We start from the raw sequence: 20,142 nt of genomic DNA, 5'->3' as shown, positions 1-20,142 counted from the left end.
TCGAAGCCCGGCGCCCGGCGGAATCTTGATCCCCACGACGAATCGATGATCTTCAGCACCGACAGTGGGCTAACCAACCCGTTGGAGTAGCTACTCATCCTTTGGGTGGATCGGACGGTCGCGTCTTCGGCACCGGAGGGGAGGAAAACGAGAGTGGGTTGTGCCCCTCTTGTGCTCCATGGCTCCGTTATTTTAGGCCGAAGCTCCCCTCAACATCCGGGCCCGACTCCTTGCCGGTCGGGTTGGTCACAGCAACAGGACAAAGGTCAAAGCCGACCAAGGGACAAAGGGCGCAGGGCAAAAGAGAAAAGAGAGGAGGAAAAGGGAAAAAGGAGGCGGCCCAGGCCGAGGGACCCGTTCCCTAGCCGTTCTGGCCGCACTGCACGGCCGCCGGCGTCATCCCGGTGACGGAGCCGCCACATAAGAGGAAAGGAGGACAAGACCCTTTCTTCCCCCTCGTACGAAGGTAGGAGATGAACCAGCACCGTCGGATCTAGGTTTACGGGGCGCCCCAGACCGTCTGATCCACCCACTTAAAATCCAACCGGTACGCCGGTCGGTTGGGCCAGATGGGCCTCGGCCCAATCCTTGGCCTAGTAACGAGCACAAAAAAAAAGAAGAAGAAGAGAAGAATCCTCCCAGGCCCGGTCGGATGCAGCCGCACGCTCGGGAGGCCCATGAGGCCAAGCGTGGCCCAGGAGTACGCCCGGGCGCAATGGGCGGCCCAGAGTGAGGGTTTCTTTCCAGAAACACCCCCCAAAATGTGGAAAATCACAAGTTGCCCCTTGGCGGCTCGAAAATCCGAAATTCACAAGTACACCCTTGCAGCTTCATTATCTTGCAAAGGGAGTCCCCCGACCTCAAATTTTTGCAAGAAAGACCTTCGTGGCCATGATTTTTCGCAAGGAAGACCTCGGAAGTATCTACTTCTTCGGAGATAGACGTCACGACCGGCGAAACCTCGCGAAGGAACCCACCTGGGCTTGGTTTCTCATCGAGAAACTAACCTAGCTGGTGGTTCTCCGCACCGAAGATTCTAAGGCCCTCATTTTCCGCAGGAAAATTCCCAGGAGCCCTTGGATACGCCAAAAGCTCACAAAACCACAAGTTTTGTGTAACAAGCCCACCTAGGTCTATCTTCCTCCTCGAGGAAGACTACCTAGCCGGTGGCTCCCCCAACGCAACGTCTCGAAGGTCACTCCCGAAACTACGAGTATCTCACAAAGCAGCCCACCTAGGCCCGGTTTCCTCGTGAAAACCTACCTAGCCGATGTCTCGCCCCAAGGAGAGTTACGCTCCAGGTATCGGGAGAAGAATCTCAGCACACCATAAACGTTGAAGTTGACCCGGAAGCATTCTCAATGCCTCCGGCTCAAGGGGGCTACTGTTGTAATATAATAAAATTCTTGCATGGGCCGGGCCGTAATCCTACGTGGCAACGACCAAGTCAACGGATCACAAAGACCGGTCAAATCACCAACAAAGCGTAGTCATGCCAACTACGTGCTGGTCAAAGGAGTCAACGAGTCAAGCCTCTCATGCCATGGTCAAAGGAGAAGAAGAGCTAGAGTAGGAGCCAAGAAAGGTGTAGGAATGAGTTTACCACTTTGCTCTCACTTTCCACCTCCCTCAAGGGTAGACATGGTCTTTTGTCATGAACCCCTAGGCTATAAATACTCCACCATGGGAGCATGTATCAGAGACACTCCATTGGAATAAGATCAAAGGGGAGAGGGCTAGAGCAACCTAAAGAGCCCGCTCTCGAGTGTTTGAGTCGAGCCTAGTCTCGACTCGACCTCGAGGACGCGACTTAGGAAGCCTAGTTTCGAGGTTCCGGGCCGTCTAGTACGACCTCGACCCGAAGTAGAGGGATCGGGTTAGAGTCTCGAGGGTATTCCAACCTCGCTACTTGGGAAGACAAGTTCGGCCCAAGTCCGAGGCGGCCCCTAGAGATCTCTCGCCATAGGTGATTTGGGAAGACGAGTTCGGCCCAAACACCCGGCTAACGACCCCCTCGAAGCCTCTCCTAACATAGGACTAAGTCGTGCCGGCAGAGTCGACTGAACCTATTAAAAAAATGTCGACGTGTCAATTTGTCCAAGTGTACGACGACCTTCGCTATAAAGCCGGCATACACCTTACATACTATTCTCGCACTTGAGCTATCGAGCATTGGCACCCCGTACTCCTGTTGTTTTCTGGAACAACAAAAGTGACGCCGACCGTGGGAAACCATTGCCGCAATCGAAGATTTGATGGCACACTTACAAAATGGGTCGCAAGAAACCACGCATGTTACTCTCCCTTGCAAACGCACCAAGCCACTCATCAAAATAATTTGACCAAATTTCGAAGCCTTCATAATCACATCAACTCAGTTGACCAGTCTTTTGCAAGATAATCCAGCTGACTTGGAGACCTCCTACAAAACCACATTGGTATTCTCCTCAACAAGCACCAGCTCAGCTCGATCAATCAGACGATCACCATGAGCAACCACGTAGTCTTGCTCCTCCTTCTCATGGCATCTTTCCAACTCACCTCGTCGACACTCTCTCAGCGGCTGGGCGACGTCGACCCGGACCTCCCGGCGCTTCTCAAGATCAAGGCGCAGTTCGGCGAGCAGGCCGCGCTCGCGTCGTGGCAGCCCGGCACCGACCACTGCACCTGGCCGCACGCCTTCTGCGACCAGAACCGCCGCGTGGTCGCCATCTTCCTCGAGGGCGTCAACATCACCTCCACGATCCCTCCGGCCATCGGCGACCTCGACCGGCTCCGGACCATCAGCATCGACAACATCCCGGGCCTCACGGGCCCCATCCCGGACTCCTTCGGCAACCTGTCGCGCCTCTCCATCTTCAACATCATGCGCACCTCCGTCTCGGGCCCCTTGCCGGCGTCCCTCGCCCGCACGAACCTCACCTCCGTCAGCTTCGCGCAGAACAAGCTCACCGGCAGGATCCCCATGTCCTTCCAGGACCTGCCGCACCTGGCCCACTTCGACGCGTCCAACAACGCGCTCGTCGGGCGGATCCCGCCGGGGCTGGTGAGCGGCGGCACCCGCGAGTCGCCGCTGGGCCTCACGCTGTCCAACAACCGGCTCACGGGGAGGATCCCGCGGAGCTACGGGCGCGAGGACTACTTCATCAACTTCAGGGTGGCCAACAACAGGCTCAGGGGGGACGCGTCGTTCCTTTTCCGCCGGGAGAAGGCGGTGTCTGACATCGATCTCTCCGGGAACAAGCTGCGGTTCGACCTGATCGGCGTGGAGATACCCGAGGCCCTGTTGTTTCTGAACGTGAGTCGAAACCGGATCTACGGCGGCGTGCCGGCTTCGCTCCCGCGGTCCAGGCTGGTGAGGCTGGACCTCAGCTATAACCGGCTCTGCGGGGAGATACCCCCTGGTGGGATCATGGGGCGGTTCAAGGCGGCGGCGTACGAGCACAACAGGTGCCTGTGTGGGACTCCGTTGCCGCCGTGCTAGGTCGCTGAGGTCACCGTGTGCCCAAAAAGATCGTGTTATACCCGTTCAAAAAAAAAGATCGTGTTATGTTTTTTTAGGGTAAAAAGATCGTGTTATGTACTTGCCCTTTTTTTAAAGAAAATGTTATGTTTTTTTTAGGGCAAGAGAAAATGTTATGTACATGCCCTGATCTGAAATAATCCGAGCCAGGCCAGCTCCCCTCGTCGTTCGGCGCAACTAGCGCCTTCGGCTTTTTCCCCTTTTTTGTTTTTGTTTTTCATTTCCAGCGCACCTCGCCCGGCTGTGGGCCTGGACAGGAGGCTGCTGCCTCACCGATTTTTTGCCCAAGAAAGCCTTGGCCCATTTTTCAGTTTCTCAGCACTCTGTTCAATTTCTAGCGGTTGCCCTCGTCTCTCACGGCTGATCTGGCCTCAAGAGACAAGAGAAACCACGGATCAACGTCTGGCATCAAGTTTTTCTATATTTTTTTTTTGTAGGTTTGTGTGTTTCTCGGTGGCGTCTTGGCGATGGAGATGCTGTCGTATAGAAGATTGGTGTCCTGACTCCTTCATCGTCCTGGTATAGGCATTGCAACCTATGTAATGGAGTCAGTGGTTCTCATGGCACGTCTTTTCGTGTTTTTGGTATTTTTCCTCGTTAATTCATCGACGGAGAAGTAATTTTACAGCTTGTCTTGCAAGGGGTATGACCCCGGCCATGGTGCGTTCAATGAACTTAGGTTCTCACCGTTTGAGGTGGACGGCTCATGCGGCTTTTCGAAACCTATGAGGTTAGTTCAGCTTGTGCAAGCATATAATTCTGAAATTTTGTCAACGAATACATGGAGAAGCGTCAAGATTGGAAGGCTGAATCAAGAGAAGTTTATTTCGAAGAACTACGATGAAGCCTTTAGTTTTGTTGAGTATCTTTGTTATTTGTGTCCATTCGTGTATCGATCTTATGTACTTTGTCTCTTGAATCAATATAGCCAGATTGTTGCTTAAAAAAAGCTAATAAAAACTAATTAAGCACGAATAGTGTTTAATTTCCCTAAAAAAACGAATAGTGTTTAACAACATTTAGTACTACTACGATTTAAAAGGGGAGCTGGTGTACAAGAGTTTAGTAACAAAGCTCGTGGGCCATTTGGATTAGAGTTGGATAGATGGTTGAAATCGATTGGATCAAAACATGTAGGCACATGTATTCTAGGAAAAAAAACATATAGGCACATGGTGTGGATGCTGCATACACACGGAACCATTTCTCACTGCTCTGACGCTAACGGCAATTGCCGAGAAACGGATCTCTCATTCATTGGTGTTGATCACCCGAAGATCAAACATTCAAGCAAGCGGTAATTAGCTTAAGCCTGAGCATGCTCTCTGATCGATCACTCCATAATACAGTATCATGGACACTCCACGACCCAATCAATCTCCGGGCAGATGGTGAATTGGTGAGACCTGAGACCGATGCGCGTGGGTCAAGATTAGCTCGTGCACTAATATGCCATATGGGAGGTTTTCCTCTTCAGGCGAAGATGCCTATATGGTCCTTGTCAAGGTAGTGCCGTAGTGGTCTCCAGTCTCTCCACTCAGCGGCAGGCGGGAGATGGGAGGAGGCGGCAGGCAGCATTGTTGGAGTAATAAACACATGGATGGTTCCCCACCACCTCTAGGATAACAGACACGGTTCCCTACCAGCTCACTCAGAACAAGAAACCATATATAGTGCGAAGGGAAGTATCCTCTTCGATCGCACCAGATATGGCTGCCGCAGCATTGGTGGCGATGCCTGCAGGTCGCCTTGTGCTCCCGTTTCTCCTTCTGGCTGTCGCTTCCGCCGCCTACGACGCCGCCGGCCGGACACCCATAGGTCGGACAAGCTTCCCCAAGGGGTTCGTCTTCGGGACATCCTCCTCGTCCTATCAGGTTAATTTCATATGTCTCTTTCCTCCATTTGTTCATGGCCGGATAGAATAGGTTGTTGGCTTTGCTTTCTCAGTTCAGCACAACCTGTCAATTAGCTTGGCGTGGCCGGCCAACTCCCAGATTTTGTAGTGGACCTTGTTGCTGGCGATTTGTCCAGCGTAGTTCTGTAATGGCATGGAAGGCAATGTGTGTTCCTTTCAGAAAACAAAAACAAACAAATTGTCAATTAGTACCTGTATCGATGCTGTAGCATATAAGCTGCGCTGCGAAAAGCTCATTCATTTTTCTTTTAGTGGCCCGACTGTCTCTTGGGACCCAATCTAGTATAGAAGTTAGAACAGGGTAGGTATTGGCGATGCATGAAAATACCATTTGGGAAGGTGCTACCCAATTTCTTTTACCGTTTCTTTTTTGAAAACTGATAATACATGGGAAGGACAAAGAACAAATAGAAAGCAATGACAATGATGACCATGCAAAACAAAAAAATCCTTCTATTAAATTTTTTTGGCGTGGTTGATTTTTTTTGTCTTCAGTGCACAATCTTGACTATGATTTTGATTGTGCACTGAAGACAAAAAAATAAAATCAAACACACCAATTTTTTTAACAAATTTACGAAAGAACATACTATGAGAAGTGGTACTCGGTAAATTTCTTGGAATGTTGACTGTATTTATATTTTTGTGTCATGGAATGGAGGGAAATGAATATAAACGCGATGAATGCTACAAACAAATTAGAGATAACTGTATACTCAAGTTAAGCATATGGAGTACGACTGAGAGGCGTTTTTGGGTGGTTGGATCACGCTTACAAGCATGTGACAGGAGCAAACTATAACTAATCACAAGCATGGGCTATCACGGATCACATTTTTTTTATTTACTCCGTATTTGTTATGATCTACACGCCTCCCTAGGAGGAGTAGGTGGCAGGTGCTACTCAACCCCCTCCATTTCATAAAATACCTATATAAAAAGCAACCACCGTTTCTAGTGCTGACCACTCATATTGGATCAGTATTAAATGGATGTGAATTGTTATTGGCCGGGTGCGGAAGCCAAGAGAAAAACGAGTTATATTATGAAGCAAATCAAAAAAAATCTATATGTGAGTTGTTTTGTGGAACAGGCAGAGTAATACGCACTAAGAGCCAAGAGTTGGCATGCACTAGTTTATTAGTAGCTGGCCACATTACAATCTCACATATTACGTATTCCTTGTTCCATAATTCTTGTCTCAAATTTGTTCAAAAATGGATGTATCTATTCTAAAAATCGTCTAGATACATGTAATATTTCGAGAAGCATTATGGAACGGAGAGAGTACTAACTTACAACCAGCTTTCTCTTCTGTTTTATTTTCTCTCTTCCAAGTAAGCCAAAATATGTTATTTAAACCCTAATAGCCTGCTTACATCACCTTATTGCACTCTCTAAACTCGTGTTTAATTTTTTGAAACATTATACTAATACGATCTTTTTTGTAAACCAATATTATACAATCTTGGTGCGTCCAAATGAACATTAGATTTTTTAGGGGAAAATGAACATTAGATAACTCTAGGAAAAGTGCCCCTTTTAGATTTTTTTTTTCGGAGAAAATGGCCGTTTAGAGTTGCCGAATAAAACTCCCGCGGGAAAACTCTGTTTTTTTTCCCAACAAGCCGGCCCAGGCCCATCTGCCGGAGCGAACCGAGTCGTCCGGCAAAACCCTAAACACAGGAAAGGAGCGGCCCAAGGCCCAAGGCGTTTGGTGAGGAGCGTGTCGGCGTCCTGGGAGCAGGGCGGCAGCGGTATAGGAGCAGGGCGGCGATGGGTAGAGGATCCAGGAGGGCGTTCACGTTGGCGGCCGCGACGAGGGAGGTCTACGGCGGCAGCCTGATGCCGAGCTTCCCGCTGGAGCCTTGGAGCTCGTCCCCTTGAAGCCGGTGGCCGGAGCCCTCAACGAGGCGGGCGGCCCCCGCGATAGGGGCGGCGCGGCAGGGGGCAGCTGCGGGTGCGTCGTCGGGCGGGCGCAGCTGCGGCGGCGCCTCCATGGACTACGAAGTCATCGAGAAGGCATCCCCACCCAGGCAAGCTGAACTGTGGAAGGCACATACATCAACAGTGCAGAAGTCATTTATTATGCAATTATAATGCCACGATGCTTGTTACTCACTGGACCGTCTCGAATTAGAAGAAGTATATAGCTAAAGATCGTGAGTCAGATTGTACTATGGAGTCCTCTACTGACTCATCAGCAAGAACTAAAATCTGTGGATGCAAAATTAGCACCGCGTGTTCTTCAGATAAACTAGCATCTGGAAAAGAAGAGAACATGAAAAAGATGGCCATAACTACTGAACTATTCATTCTAACAGAATATAAAGCAAATCTATACAGATTTTGTCATGGGCATATATCCCTATAGGGGGTGCAACTCTAGGTATCCAAACAAGGGACGGTATCCCAGTAGTATCTCCTAATTTAGTTAGGCGGGAGATTAAGATAGGAATATTAAGATGTGGTTTGTTAGGGAAGTAGAGATTAATTTCTTGGATGTCAACTCGAGTCTTCCCTATAAAAGGGCCTCCTGTAATCGTTATGAGGCAAGCAAAGAATAAACCAGTCTAATCTAGTTATTTCCCCCTTGCCCTTGAGGTGTGGCTACCTTAATGGAGCTGCCGCACCTCTTGGGTCCATGGCCAGCCCGTATAGGCCCTAGAGCCATTATCCCCCATGCATGTCCATGACAATTTGGTATCAGAGCAGTTGATCTCCATCGCGCCTGATGCCATGGAGTTATCTCCTTCTGCCAAAATTGAAGCTACATGCGACAAGATTCAAGCTGCGCCGGACAAACTGCAAGTCCCGTTCGCAATGGTTGAAGCTACGTTCGACAGGTTGCAAGCAATCTGTACCAAAGTCCTCGTGTGGGTGGAGCAACGGAAAACAGATACACCAACAACCATATCCTCAACAGCTGCAGCGCCGCTGATCTCGTCTCCTTCATCGTTGCCTTCACCGCCACTGCTGGTTTCATCTTCGCTGCCCCTATGGACGACGCAACTAAAGCCAGCCCTGACGGTAGTGCAACCTGCGGGAGCAGCGTGTTGGCCTTGAAGTCACCTTCGCTAACTAGCATCTTGAGGACGAGCTGCAAGGCCGGCAGGGGTATGATGTCAAGTACGGGAGGTGGTGTTGCAAGCTTGCGAGGAGCAGCAACAAGCACCTTGGCTGCCCAGCAGCAGGGAAGAAGCGCCTCTCAGGGTGGGCGGCAGGGAGGCGATGTCTCTCAGCGCAGGCAAACACGGTGAGACGTTCTGCAGCAGCATGGAGGTTCCTGCCCCCGGGCACAAGGGAGAGGCCACTTCTCCTAAAGAAGCATGGATGGGTCATCCTCCAAAGTTAGAGTTGCTGCACAACCATCACAGCCATGGCCAGCCATCTGCTTGGGGCCTCCTCGGACTTCAGCCATGTCCACCACCGGTAGAGGTGCAAAAAGATGACCCTCAGGGTACCCTCTGACGCTCCTTAGTTCAAACAAATGAACTAGTTTTTCAAAAAGTGATGTTATTTTAAATTTTTAGTTCATTTTGTTGAACTAGGCAGGTTCAAAGGGTACCCTCAGGGTCACCTTTTTGCACCTTTAACCACCGGCTCGAGGACGAGCTGCTCAAAAAGGAGGGTGTATTGTCATGGGCATACATTCCCTATAAGGGGGCACAGCCCTAGGTATCCAAACAAGGGACGGTATCCCAGTAGTATCTTCTAAATTAGTTAGGCGATTAAGATAGGAATATTAAGATATGGTTTGTTAGGAAAGTAGAGATTAATTTCTTGGATGTCGAGTCAGGTCTTCCCTACAAAAGGTCCCCATGTAATCGTTATGAGGCAAGCAAAGAATAAACCAAACGAGTTATTTCCCCCCTGCCCTTGAGGTGCGGCTACCTTAATGGAGCTGCCGCACCTCTTGGGTCCAGGGCCAACCCGTATAGGCCCTAGAGCCATTATCGCCCATGTCATGAACCCAAGACTTAGAGCACACCAGGCCAATAATACAGTTAATCATTTTTTTCGATTGACTGAAGAGAAACTGTTGAGAATGCTCTGTTTGTCTCTACCATAGAGTACATATACTTACAGAATCAAAGGCCTTGAGATGGAGTTGCCGAACGATTTTTTGGATCGGTAGTTTTGGGTCTGATGGGGCCTCGTCCGGTCACGTCTGCAGTGTCTTGCTGGAAAAAAAAGATTGGATGTCAAAAGTCTAAACTACACATGCTAATCAGCCATTAATATTAATTGTATACTGTATTACTCCCCTCTTCCTGTACTATCAAAAGGTACCATAAAAGCTCCTAGTTTTATTCTTGAAGCACTACTCTTCATGCTATGGAATAGAAAGCTCTAGGCTTATTAAGAAACTTCAGGCTTATGAAGCAAGTGTGTCACTTCAATCACTCAAATGTAACAAGAATAAACATCTCAAAATAAAAGTGGACAGTAGCTTGCCTAGATCTAGCTGGACCTAGGTTGAGCCAAATATTATGGATATATGGCTTAATTCTTGATCTGATCCAAGCATTTAACTTTTGTTTGATAATAGGAATTAACTATATATCTACTTGCGAAATGTTCGGTCTGGATCTAGATCTCATCTTCATTATTTTGCTGGACATTTGTGCATATGCAGTATGAGGGTGGTGCAATGGAGGGGGGCAAGGGACCAAGCATCTGGGACAACTTCACTCACCAGCACCCAGGCATGTATATGCATTGCTACATGTAGCTTATATCAAAATATCTGTATATCTCTTGTTAACAACACAATCAATATAAGGTAGCGATTCCAATGACTTAAAGATATTTGAGAAATATTTACCTTTTCTCTAAAAATGTTTTTTCAGATATCAATAGCTCTACAGAAATTAACTTCTCTTTTCACAGCAAAAATAAAATAAATCAAATTATGTAACCTTTGGATGAAAGAATCAGGCTTACAGATATCTCGAAGCTAACCAAGAGCGTAAGAACAAGATTTGGATCTATTATCAAAATATTTCATGGTGTCAATAATTTATATCTTTCCTGAAGTGTTTGTACAAAAAAAATAACAGTCAAAGTTGTGTACTGCAAACTGTGCATGTCTACAACTTCATATTTTTGCGAACAAAGGGAGTAGTATTCTAGTACTTCCTCTGTCAACAAAGGATGTCTCAACTTTGACTAAATTTGAATGTATCTATACACTAAGTCATGTCTAGATACATCCAAATTTTGACAAACTCGAGACATCTTTTGTTGGACGGAGGGAGTATATTATCTAAAGAGACATGTGTCTGAATTTCTTAGCATTTTCTTTTTGTCAACATTTGCAAGTTCTGTTGGCAACTACACCACCCTCTACATCAATTAGCATGTAAAGTTGTAAAAAAGATCATGATGGTCCTGTCAACAAAATGAACACCAGAGTTTGGGTCAGCTCTAAGGAAGCAGCTAACAACTCACAAGAAACTTATTGGAGTCAACGAGGAAATATAAAGTGGGCCAAGCTGGGAGATGGAAATTCAAAATTCTTCCATACTCTTGTAACAATTCAAAATAGAAGAAACCATATTGCTTCTCTCTCTGGACCTGATGGCACTTGCTTCTCTGAAGATGATGGTAAAAATGTCTTGCTTTGGGAGCCATATAAGGGAAGACTCGGGCAATCTGATGATTATGATCTTAAAAGTCTTTTTTAGGTTCACCTGGACCTGTCAAGTTTCAAGGTTTCTTTTACACATGAAGAGATTGATATTGTGGTGGCTGATCTACCATCTAATAAATCTCCCGGCCCAGATGGTTTTAGCACTGATTTTGTTCAAATATGTGGGGATATTATCAAGCATGATTTCTGTAACCTTTATGAGCAGTTTTACAAGCCTATATATCCCCATTTAACTGCACCATTAAATTGATCACCAAGTTGTTGGAAAATAGGCTCAAAGTAGTGATTTGCAGCTGGTTCACCTTAACCAGTTATATGGTTTTTAAAAGCCTAGGTCAATCCATGACTTGGTTGCCTAAGCATTTTAGTATCTTCACCTATGCAATAAAAAAGAGAGGTTGTGCTGCTAAAGTTAGATATTGAGAAGGACTTTGATAAAACTGAGCATGGAGCCATCCTGCAAATTATGGATAGGTAGTGCTCCTGGATATGGATTATACTAGCTACTGGTACCTCCTCAGTCTTGTTAAATGGCATCCCTGGGAAATCATTTAATTGCAAAAGAGGTGTGAGGCAAGAGGTCCTCTTTGTCCTCTAATCTTTGGTTAGCTGCTGACCTCTTGCTAACCTTGTATCGGGTATAAAAATCTTGTAACCACTATCATTACTGAAACCTATGGCCAACTTTATCAAATCCCAATATCCTTCGATTGGCTGTGGAAATCTTGTTGTCAAAACAAGCAGTCTTTATCGGCTGCTTTTAATGGACAGACTGAAAACCAGGGAGCTGCTTCGGAGAAAAAACTTTTCCCTGCCCTCCTATCGTTGTATCATGTGCAATCAACCACTATTGAGACCAGAGGACACCTGTTTTTCCAGTGTCTATTCACAAAGACTTGTTCTTGCTACATGTCAATCCTGAAGGATTGGTGCATGATAACCTAACATCTACGTAGATCACACTGTTAATAGCATGGAGCATATGGCTATGCAGGAATGTTTTCATTTTCAAGGATTTTACTCCTAGCCTTTATAGGTGTACGAGAATCTTCAAAGGAAGAGAAAAACTCGTGCTCGATTCAAGGATTGGATCACAGCCTTTATGTAATTTCTTTCTTTCATTGGCCTTGGGAAATTTGTACATAATCTTACTTTTATAACAAAAATCATGCATTAGGTAAATCACCTACTATTTTCCTTCAAAACATGAGCAGAACCAATAAACAATGAGCCTTTTTCATGAATCTCGAAATGATTGTTTTTGGCAGATAAAATTGCTGACAGAAGCAATGGGGATGTGGCAGTGGACTCCTACCATCTTTACAAGGTAGGGGGTAGTGCTTTGGTTTAACTGTCCTACTTTCCTACTGGAACTTTTTAGCATGTTCATAAATTATATGCTCAGAATTGTATATTAAGATCACACATAGGACATGCTCATTGAATTTCCTGCAGGAAGATGTACGCCTCATGAAAGATATGGGAATGGATGCATACAGGTTCTCTATATCATGGACAAGAATTCTTCCAAGTATGAGAATATCTTTCATATCCAATTTTATAAGAGATGTTATCTTAATTAACGTCTAAATGCATGACAGATGGAACCCTGAGAGGTGGAGTCAACACAGAAGGCATCAAGTATTACAACAGCTTGATCAACGAGCTCCTGTGCAAAGGTAGATGTGTCTAATCTTCAGAATTTAGTTATTTTTATCAAGCTACATGGAACATCAGATCCATTCTTCATTTCACTAGATGTTCCTAAGATTTTAATTTTGCATATATTTGCAGGTGTGCAGCCATTTGTGACCCTTTTTCATTGGGACTCTCCTCAAGCACTGGAAGATAAATATGGGGGGTTTCTTAACCCTAATATCATGTAAGTCCATGACTCTTTTTCGCAGAAAGTCAACTACTCTTTAGTTCATTATATTATTAGAAAACAAATCCCCTTATATTATGTTTTAGATATGGGCATGGTCTCCAATATGCAACTCTTGGCCGCTTGACTTATTTATAAATATGTTAGTTAAGAAGTTAAATTTAATGGATACATTTCTCATGACTAATTCAGTGGTACAATTATCACCTACCGAACTTTAGTAGTTTCTACGCGTTAGTTAATTGCTAAACATGGAGAAGTTAAGACATACTGTATTTCATTTTGACGAAGTTAGTATCATTGTGCAAACATGTATAAGTTAACTTGGAGAATGGCCAACTGAAAGTCTGAAACTGGTACAGAAATGACTATAAAGATTACGCTGAAGTCTGCTTCAGAGAGTTCGGAGATCGAGTGAAGCACTGGATCACGTTCAATGAGCCATGGGCTTTTTCCGTTGGGGCCTATGCAATGGGTGTGCTTGCGCCAGGCCGTTGCTCGCCCTGGGAGCTGGGAAAATGTGATGCTGGAGATTCAGGTAGGGAGCCTTACATTGCAGCCCACCATCAGATACTCGCCCATGCATCGGCCGTCAGAATCTATAAAGAAAAGTATCAGGTGAGCAACAGTACAACCCTTTTATTTTATTCATCCATGAACGACCTCCCTGATATAACATGTATCTGATTCAGGCCCTTCAGAAGGGGAAGATTGGAGTAAGTTTAGTCTCTCACTGGTTTGTTCCCTTCTCCTGTTCGAATTCTGACAATGATGCAGCAAGACGCGCTATAGACTTCATGCTTGGATGGTAAGTTACATTGTTTCATTGTGAAAGTGTAGAAGAAAATGCAAATTGACCGTACTGGAAATGCCCTCGTAGGTTTATGGACCCCCTCACCTCAGGAAACTACCCCATGAGCATGAGAGGATTGGTCGGAAATCGTTTGCCGCAGTTCACCAAAGAACAATCTAGATTGGTCAAGGGTGCATTTGACTTCATTGGAATCAACTACTACTCTGCAAATTATGCTGATGACCTTCCTCCATCAAATGGCCTAAATATCAGCTACAATACTGATGCTCGAGTTAATCTTACCGGTGAGTCATACTAAGTTAAGGATCAAACCTTTTTCATTTACTAATATGATATTAATGGAGACACGACGGAGCTTAGGCTAGACCAACCTGGGGCTCTTTGCTCCCCTACAAAATATGCTGGCTTAGTGCTTAATTTTATCTCTTAATAAAAGCTAGCGCCTCCATGTTTTGTCCTGAAGCTCACCATGGAAATATACTGTTTTTGCAACTCTTGAAATATAGATTTATGCGATAACTCCAACACAGAGTAAATCTCTCTTGCCAAATATTTCTGTAGAATTTTCTGACAAAAATGAATTTGGGTCAAGTGTAGCCTCCGTTTACATTCAATCATGTGGAAACCATTACTTTTGGCACAGAATTTCATAGACATGATTTCTGAATACATGTATTTGCAAGCTTATTAGTAATACTAATCGTCCAATTATGTCAGGTGTCCGAAATGGTGTCCCTATAGGTCCTCAGGTAATTTACCACTTCAGAACATAAAAGCAAATCTTCCATGCATAATTGTCTTCCCACTTTTCATGTGTGATAATTCTGTTCAGTAAATAACATGTATCATGTATGTAGTATGCTTCACCTGGGCTCTACGTGTACCCTCAAGGACTCCGTGATCTGCTTCTTTATGTGAAGGGGCACTATGGCAATCCTGACATCTACATCACCGAAAATGGTAAGCATGTTTTCTCCCCTGACAAAGCAAAAAAAAAAAAACTGCAACTTACCGGAAAGTAATTATTCCTTGGTAATTTAGGCTTCAATGAAGTCAATAACAAAAGCCTACCACTCCAAGAATCCCTCATGGACGACGCCAGGGTGGAGTACCATCACAAGCACCTTGACATCCTGCAAAGCGCTATAAGGTCAGAACACTGTCTACGCTCTAACTCCATGACAAACCATCATGAGCTGACAACTTGCATGAATCCACAGAGACGGAGCAAACGTGAAGGGGTATTTCGCATGGTCCCTGCTTGACAACTTCGAGTGGGTGTACGGATACACCATGCGGTTCGGGCTACACTTCGTGGACTACGACGATGAGCGGAAGCGATACCCCAAGCACTCTGCCCGCTGGTTCAAAAAGTTCCTGAAAAACTAAACATACATTTAGAACAAGATACTACCCCAAGCACTCCGCCAGCCTATGTATGTCCTGATTTATTGCTGCCAAGTTCCATCAATTGCCCACAACTTCCGCATGATATTCTTTTAAGGATTAACTTTCATTTCGGGATGAACTTTTGAATATCCAGAGATTAACTTCCGACAAAAACTAGTAGAACAAACTTTCCAGATATATTGAGTACAAGCTTTGAAACACTTGTAACCCAGATATCTCCAAGTGAAACGTCGTATACAGATGCCCTCGTCCTTTCTTGTCAGTCCCCCCCTGCGTCGCCACACAGCGCTAGCTCCCAGCTGTAAACTAATACAAAAATGGGTAGATCCAAACAGGCAAGCTGTATTTAATCCAAGCCTGTAGCATGCTCTGACGACACTAGTACAATGCACGGGCCAAATCTCTGATCAAACACTGTATAATTCAACTAACCACGCGATCGAATCCATGTGTACGCAGATGCAATAATCCAGCTTGACTCAACGCGCGTCAATGCGCGCACGGTTCATAGGTCTGTATATATTTGTAGCACTCCCAAGGGAAGCCTTTTGACACATAATAGGAAGAAGCACGGTTAATATCCTCCTCTGTGATCACATACCACACACCGTATGGCTGCTGGAGCATTGGTGGCGATGCTTGCTCGTCTTGTTCTCCCATTTCTCCTTGTGGCTGCCGCTTCCGGCGCCGGTCATCAGGAGCTGATAAGCCGGAGGAGCTTCCCTGAGGGGTTCGTCTTCGGGACAGCCTCGTCGTCCTATCAGGTGCTTCCCCACTCGATTCATTCCTGCATAACCTTTCTCAGTTCAGCACTTCGGGAAAACTATATATATACTCAAGTTAAGCACATTGACTCGATCCTTGGTCTGATCCAGGATAAGCCCAGTTCACTATCTGCACTGTGAAATGTTGGGTTCTGGATCTGTTCTCGACTTCTCGTCATCTACTGATTTGGTGCACACTGTGCATGCAGTATGAGGGTGGTGCAATGGAGGGAGGCAGAGGACCAAGCATCTGGGACAACTTCACTCACCAGCACCCAGGCATGCATCTGATACACGCACCTTGTATCTTCTTCTCTATATAACACAAAATGTTTGTATTTATCTTGTTGAGAACATAATTAATCATTCTCATTCTTTTGCATTTATCTTTTTTGTGTACTAGTTCCAACCACTTCAAGATTTCTGAGCGATATAGGCATTTTATCTAAAGAGTGTTTTTCCGACGGATCAACAATGTAGCTACAGAAGTTCGCATTCGTTTTCACATTGGAAAAAAAAATCACATTTGTAAACCATTGGATGGAAGAATCAGGCTTACACAAGTCTCCAAGCTAAATCCAAAGCACACTTGTATCATAATTTCATTAATATTTAATTTACTGACGGTGAAAATCGTGTGTTGTGGACAGTTTATGCATCATGTCTAAAACATCATATACTCACATACGGAGTACCTAGTTGTAATAGTTAGTAGGTATTCTACTTCCTCCGTTCCATAATTCCTGTCGTGGTTGAACGGTGGGAGATTATCTAAGGGGATGTGTGAGTAAATGCTTTTGCAATTTTTTATGACAACTAGGCCATCGATCTTATCCATGTGTCAATGGATTATTATTATTTTGTGCGTAAAGCTGGAGTTAATCATGACTTTTCATTGAGTTTGCAGATAAAATCACCGACAGAAGCAACGGGGATGTGGCAGCGGACTCCTACCATCTTTACAAGGTAGCAATCTGTATAGTGTTTAAGTTTATAGCCATCATGTTATTTTTAATTCTTCTTAGAATTTTGTGTAAATTATATGCTCAAAGTTGAAGATCACAATCACACACGTATGATACAGGTGACAGGATCGTTGAATTTCGTTCCAGTTAGCAAAAAAAGAAATAGATAATACTAATCCAAACTTTCAAAAAACGGCAGGAAGATGTACGCCTGATGAAGGATATGGGAATGGATGCGTACAGGTTCTCCATCTCATGGACAAGAATTCTTCCATGTATGACAATATCTTCAAGCCCATCATACATTCAATTCTCATGTAATTTTTTTTTTGCATATATTTGAAAATGGAAGTTGGTAGCACATTCACATCAACCTGAATGCATGACAGATGGAACTCTAAGAGGTGGAGTCAACAGAGAGGGTATCAAGTATTACAACAACTTGATCAATGAACTCCTGTCCAAAGGTACATGAGTGTAATTAATCTTCAGTGTTTAATTAGATCTACTATCCAATGATATCAACCTGGATGGAACATCAGGTCCATTCTTTATTTCACAAGATTATTCTTAACATTTTGAAATATTTATATATTTGAAGGGGTGCAGCCATTTGTCACCCTTTCCACTGGGACTCTCCTCAGGCATTGGAAGATAAGTATGGAGGTTTTCTTAACCCTAATATCATGTAAGTCAGCAACTCTCCAGTCCGTTATCTTATAAAAAATACCCCCCCCCCCTTTTATTTTGTAATTATGTTGATTAAGAATTATAATTAAATATTATTATTTTTACGTCAAATTCATTGACACCATTTCTACCTAACAAACTTTTCTAATTTACATATTACTACTACTCCTTAGTTATTAAAGACAGACAAGACAAGTTTGACCGCGCAATTTTTACAACTCTTTTTGTAACATATCTCATTTCTGACGGAAGTAGTATCACATTGTGCAAACCTGTAACCCGCTCTGGTGCAGAAATGACTACAAAGATTATACTGAAGTCTGCTTCAGAGAGTTCGGGGATCGAGTGAAGCACTGGATCACGTTCAATGAGCCCTGGTCCTTCTGCGTTACGGGCTACGCAAGGGGCGTATTTCCTCCAGGCCGTTGTTCGCCCTGGGAGAAGGGAAATTGCAGCTCTGGGGATTCAGGAAGGGAGCCGTACACCGTGTGCCACCATCAGCTCCTCGCCCATGCGGCGACCGCTAGATTGTACAAAGCGAAATATGAGGTGAATGATTGAGCCGCCTTTCATCAAACAGTTGGAATTCATCCATGAAACGTGATTGACATAATGCATATCAAAATGCAGGCCCTGCAGAAAGGGAAGATCGGAATAAGCTTGGTCTCAAACTGGTTTCTTCCCCTCTCCCGGTCAAAATCCAACGGTGATGCAGCAATACGATCTGTAGAATTCATGCTTGGATGGCAAGTTCTCTATGAGTAGCACATAATTCCATTGCCATTGGCTAGAAGAAAATGCAAATTGATCCCATACGTAATGGCCTTGTAGGTTTATGGACCCCCTCATCAGAGGAGACTACCCACTGAGCATGAGAAGGTTGGTCGGAAATCGATTGCCTCGGTTCACCAAAGAACAATCTGAATTGGTCAAGGGTGCGTTCGATTTCATCGGGATCAACTACTACACTACAAGCTATGCTGATAATCTTCCCCCATCAAATGGCCTGAAGAACAGCTACAATACCGATGCTCGAGCTAATCTTACTGGTGAGTCATGCCAAGTCATGGGTCAATCTTTCTCTGTTCTGTATTTACTGGCCTAATAATAGTAATGGAGACTCTGCAGCATATTATTTCTTCACATACATGCTAACATTATCCAATGTATGCTAGGTGTTCGAAATGGTGTCGCCATAGGCCCTCAGGTATTTTACTACATAAAGTACTCCCAAATCTTCCCTAGTACGCTCCAATTTTCATGTTAGGTGATTCAGTTGAATAAATGGCATGCATGCAGGCTGCTTCCCCTTGGCTCTACGTCTACCCTCCTGGGTTCCGTGAACTACTTCTTTATGTCAAGAAGAATTACGGCAATCCCATCGTCTACATCACTGAAAACGGTGAGTATATCTGCTCTCTCCTCAGAATGGAACAACCGGAAACCGAAGAATCAGACTGAAAGTTAACTCAAAATTATTTGTCTTCGAAAATATCATGCTAGGCGTGTATGAAGCCAACAACAAGAGCTTACCACTCAAGGAAGCCCTCAAGGACGACGCCAGGATAGAGTACCACCACAAGCACCTTCTTGCTCTGCTAAGTGCTATAAGGTCCGTCAGAGCATTGTCTACGGTCAAGCTCTGTCAACAAGCATCAGAAGCAAATCTGATTTACTCCCTCGGTCCGATAATAAGTGACTTGGATTTGTATAATAATATATACAAATCTCTTATACAAAACCAAGTCACTTATTTCCGGACGGAAGGAATGAGTACTATATATTAGCTGAAAATGGCTGCATATTTTTGCACATCGTCTTTGATTCTGCAGGGACGGAGCAAACGTGAAGGGGTACTTCGCATGGTCGCTTCTGGACAACTTCGAGTGGGCGAGCGGATACACGGTACGTTTCGGGTTAAACTTCGTGGACTACTGCGACGGGCAGAAGCGGTACCCCAAAAACTCCGCCCGCTGGTTCAGAAACTTCCTGAAGAAATGAACACTGGATATTTGACGACCGGCTATGGAGGAGTGTGTGCATGTTGCAAATTTGCAACAAATGATTGGACTGACAGTTTGTGTTTTGGGTAGTAGGATTATGTTCGACAGTTTGAGCCATGACGAGTGTGCACTGCAGGAGGTCGTGTTCTATATGTTGCTTACTTTGGGTTTCCCTCTCTGATGATCAGTTCTTCATGTTGTAGTATGGTATATTGTTGATTGACTGATTCTGACTGAGTACATCATATTCCCCATGCTCATTTTTTCAAAGAATGTAGAGGTCTGCAGACCGCAGAAATTGTACTGCTGTAGCAGATTTAAATTTATTTGAGAATCCGTCAGTGTAGCAGATGCAGAGAATGGATACTCTGGAGTATGAATTGGGCTGGGCTAGGTTAGGACGGTCCTTCTTGGATGGCCGTAGGCCCATCTCCAGTGGATCATTCGGAGCCCATATTGTTCCGTACCATGCTTCAATGGCAGTAGAGAGGCCACGAGGCCTTGATTATTTTCGTCG

The 20,142-nt window shown here is 44.9% G+C and overlaps 3 protein-coding genes across 3 annotated transcripts; all 3 read left to right on the top strand.

Moving 5' to 3' along the window:
• The first annotated feature begins 2,415 nt into the window (after positions 1-2,415).
• LOC100836928 (polygalacturonase inhibitor 1) lies at positions 2,416-3,645 on the top strand. The gene has a single exon (XM_003581302.3). The coding sequence runs from the start codon at positions 2,489-2,491 to the stop codon at positions 3,482-3,484; it is 996 nt and encodes a 331-aa protein (XP_003581350.1). The 5' UTR covers positions 2,416-2,488; the 3' UTR covers positions 3,485-3,645.
• A 1,587-nt stretch (positions 3,646-5,232) lies between these two features.
• On the top strand, positions 5,233-15,182 carry LOC100839571 (beta-glucosidase 12-like). The gene is made up of 13 exons (XM_003579910.4): positions 5,233-5,397; positions 10,078-10,147; positions 12,363-12,421; positions 12,550-12,625; positions 12,696-12,773; positions 12,889-12,976; positions 13,342-13,597; positions 13,672-13,787; positions 13,860-14,077; positions 14,511-14,542; positions 14,651-14,753; positions 14,835-14,943; positions 15,014-15,182. The coding sequence occupies exons 1-13, from the start codon at positions 5,233-5,235 to the stop codon at positions 15,180-15,182; spliced, it is 1,539 nt and encodes a 512-aa protein (XP_003579958.1).
• On the top strand, positions 15,180-19,885 carry LOC100839264 (beta-glucosidase 12-like). Its single transcript, XM_003579909.3, is given in 14 exon segments — positions 15,180-15,967; positions 16,177-16,246; positions 16,875-16,933; positions 17,132-17,207; positions 17,322-17,399; positions 17,534-17,551; positions 17,554-17,620; positions 17,916-18,171; positions 18,253-18,368; positions 18,454-18,671; positions 18,798-18,829; positions 18,922-19,024; positions 19,126-19,234; positions 19,455-19,885. Coding segments are annotated over 14 exon segments (1,524 nt in total). The 5' UTR covers positions 15,180-15,814; the 3' UTR covers positions 19,624-19,885.
• The last annotated feature ends 257 nt before the right edge of the window (positions 19,886-20,142 follow it).

The sequence above is a fragment of the Brachypodium distachyon genome, chromosome 5 (assembly GCF_000005505.3).
Source record: "Brachypodium distachyon strain Bd21 chromosome 5, Brachypodium_distachyon_v3.0, whole genome shotgun sequence".
Classification (NCBI taxonomy): Eukaryota; Viridiplantae; Streptophyta; class Magnoliopsida; order Poales; family Poaceae; genus Brachypodium; species Brachypodium distachyon.
The sequence above is the reverse complement of the archived record's forward strand: the minus strand, read 5'-3'. Positions and strand labels throughout refer to the sequence as shown.

Coding starts and splice junctions, on each gene's coding strand:
- LOC100839571 (XM_003579910.4), top strand. CDS start 5,233: ATGGCTGCCGCAGCATTGGTGGCGATGCCTGCAGGTCGCCTTGTGCTC. Junction 13,598..13,671: donor TCTATAAAGAAAAGTATCAG/GTGAGCAACAGT, acceptor TATCTGATTCAG/GCCCTTCAGAAGGGGAAGAT. Junction 14,543..14,650: donor GTGTCCCTATAGGTCCTCAG/GTAATTTACCAC, acceptor TCATGTATGTAG/TATGCTTCACCTGGGCTCTA.
- LOC100836928 (XM_003581302.3), top strand. CDS start 2,489: ATGAGCAACCACGTAGTCTTGCTCCTCCTTCTCATGGCATCTTTCCAA.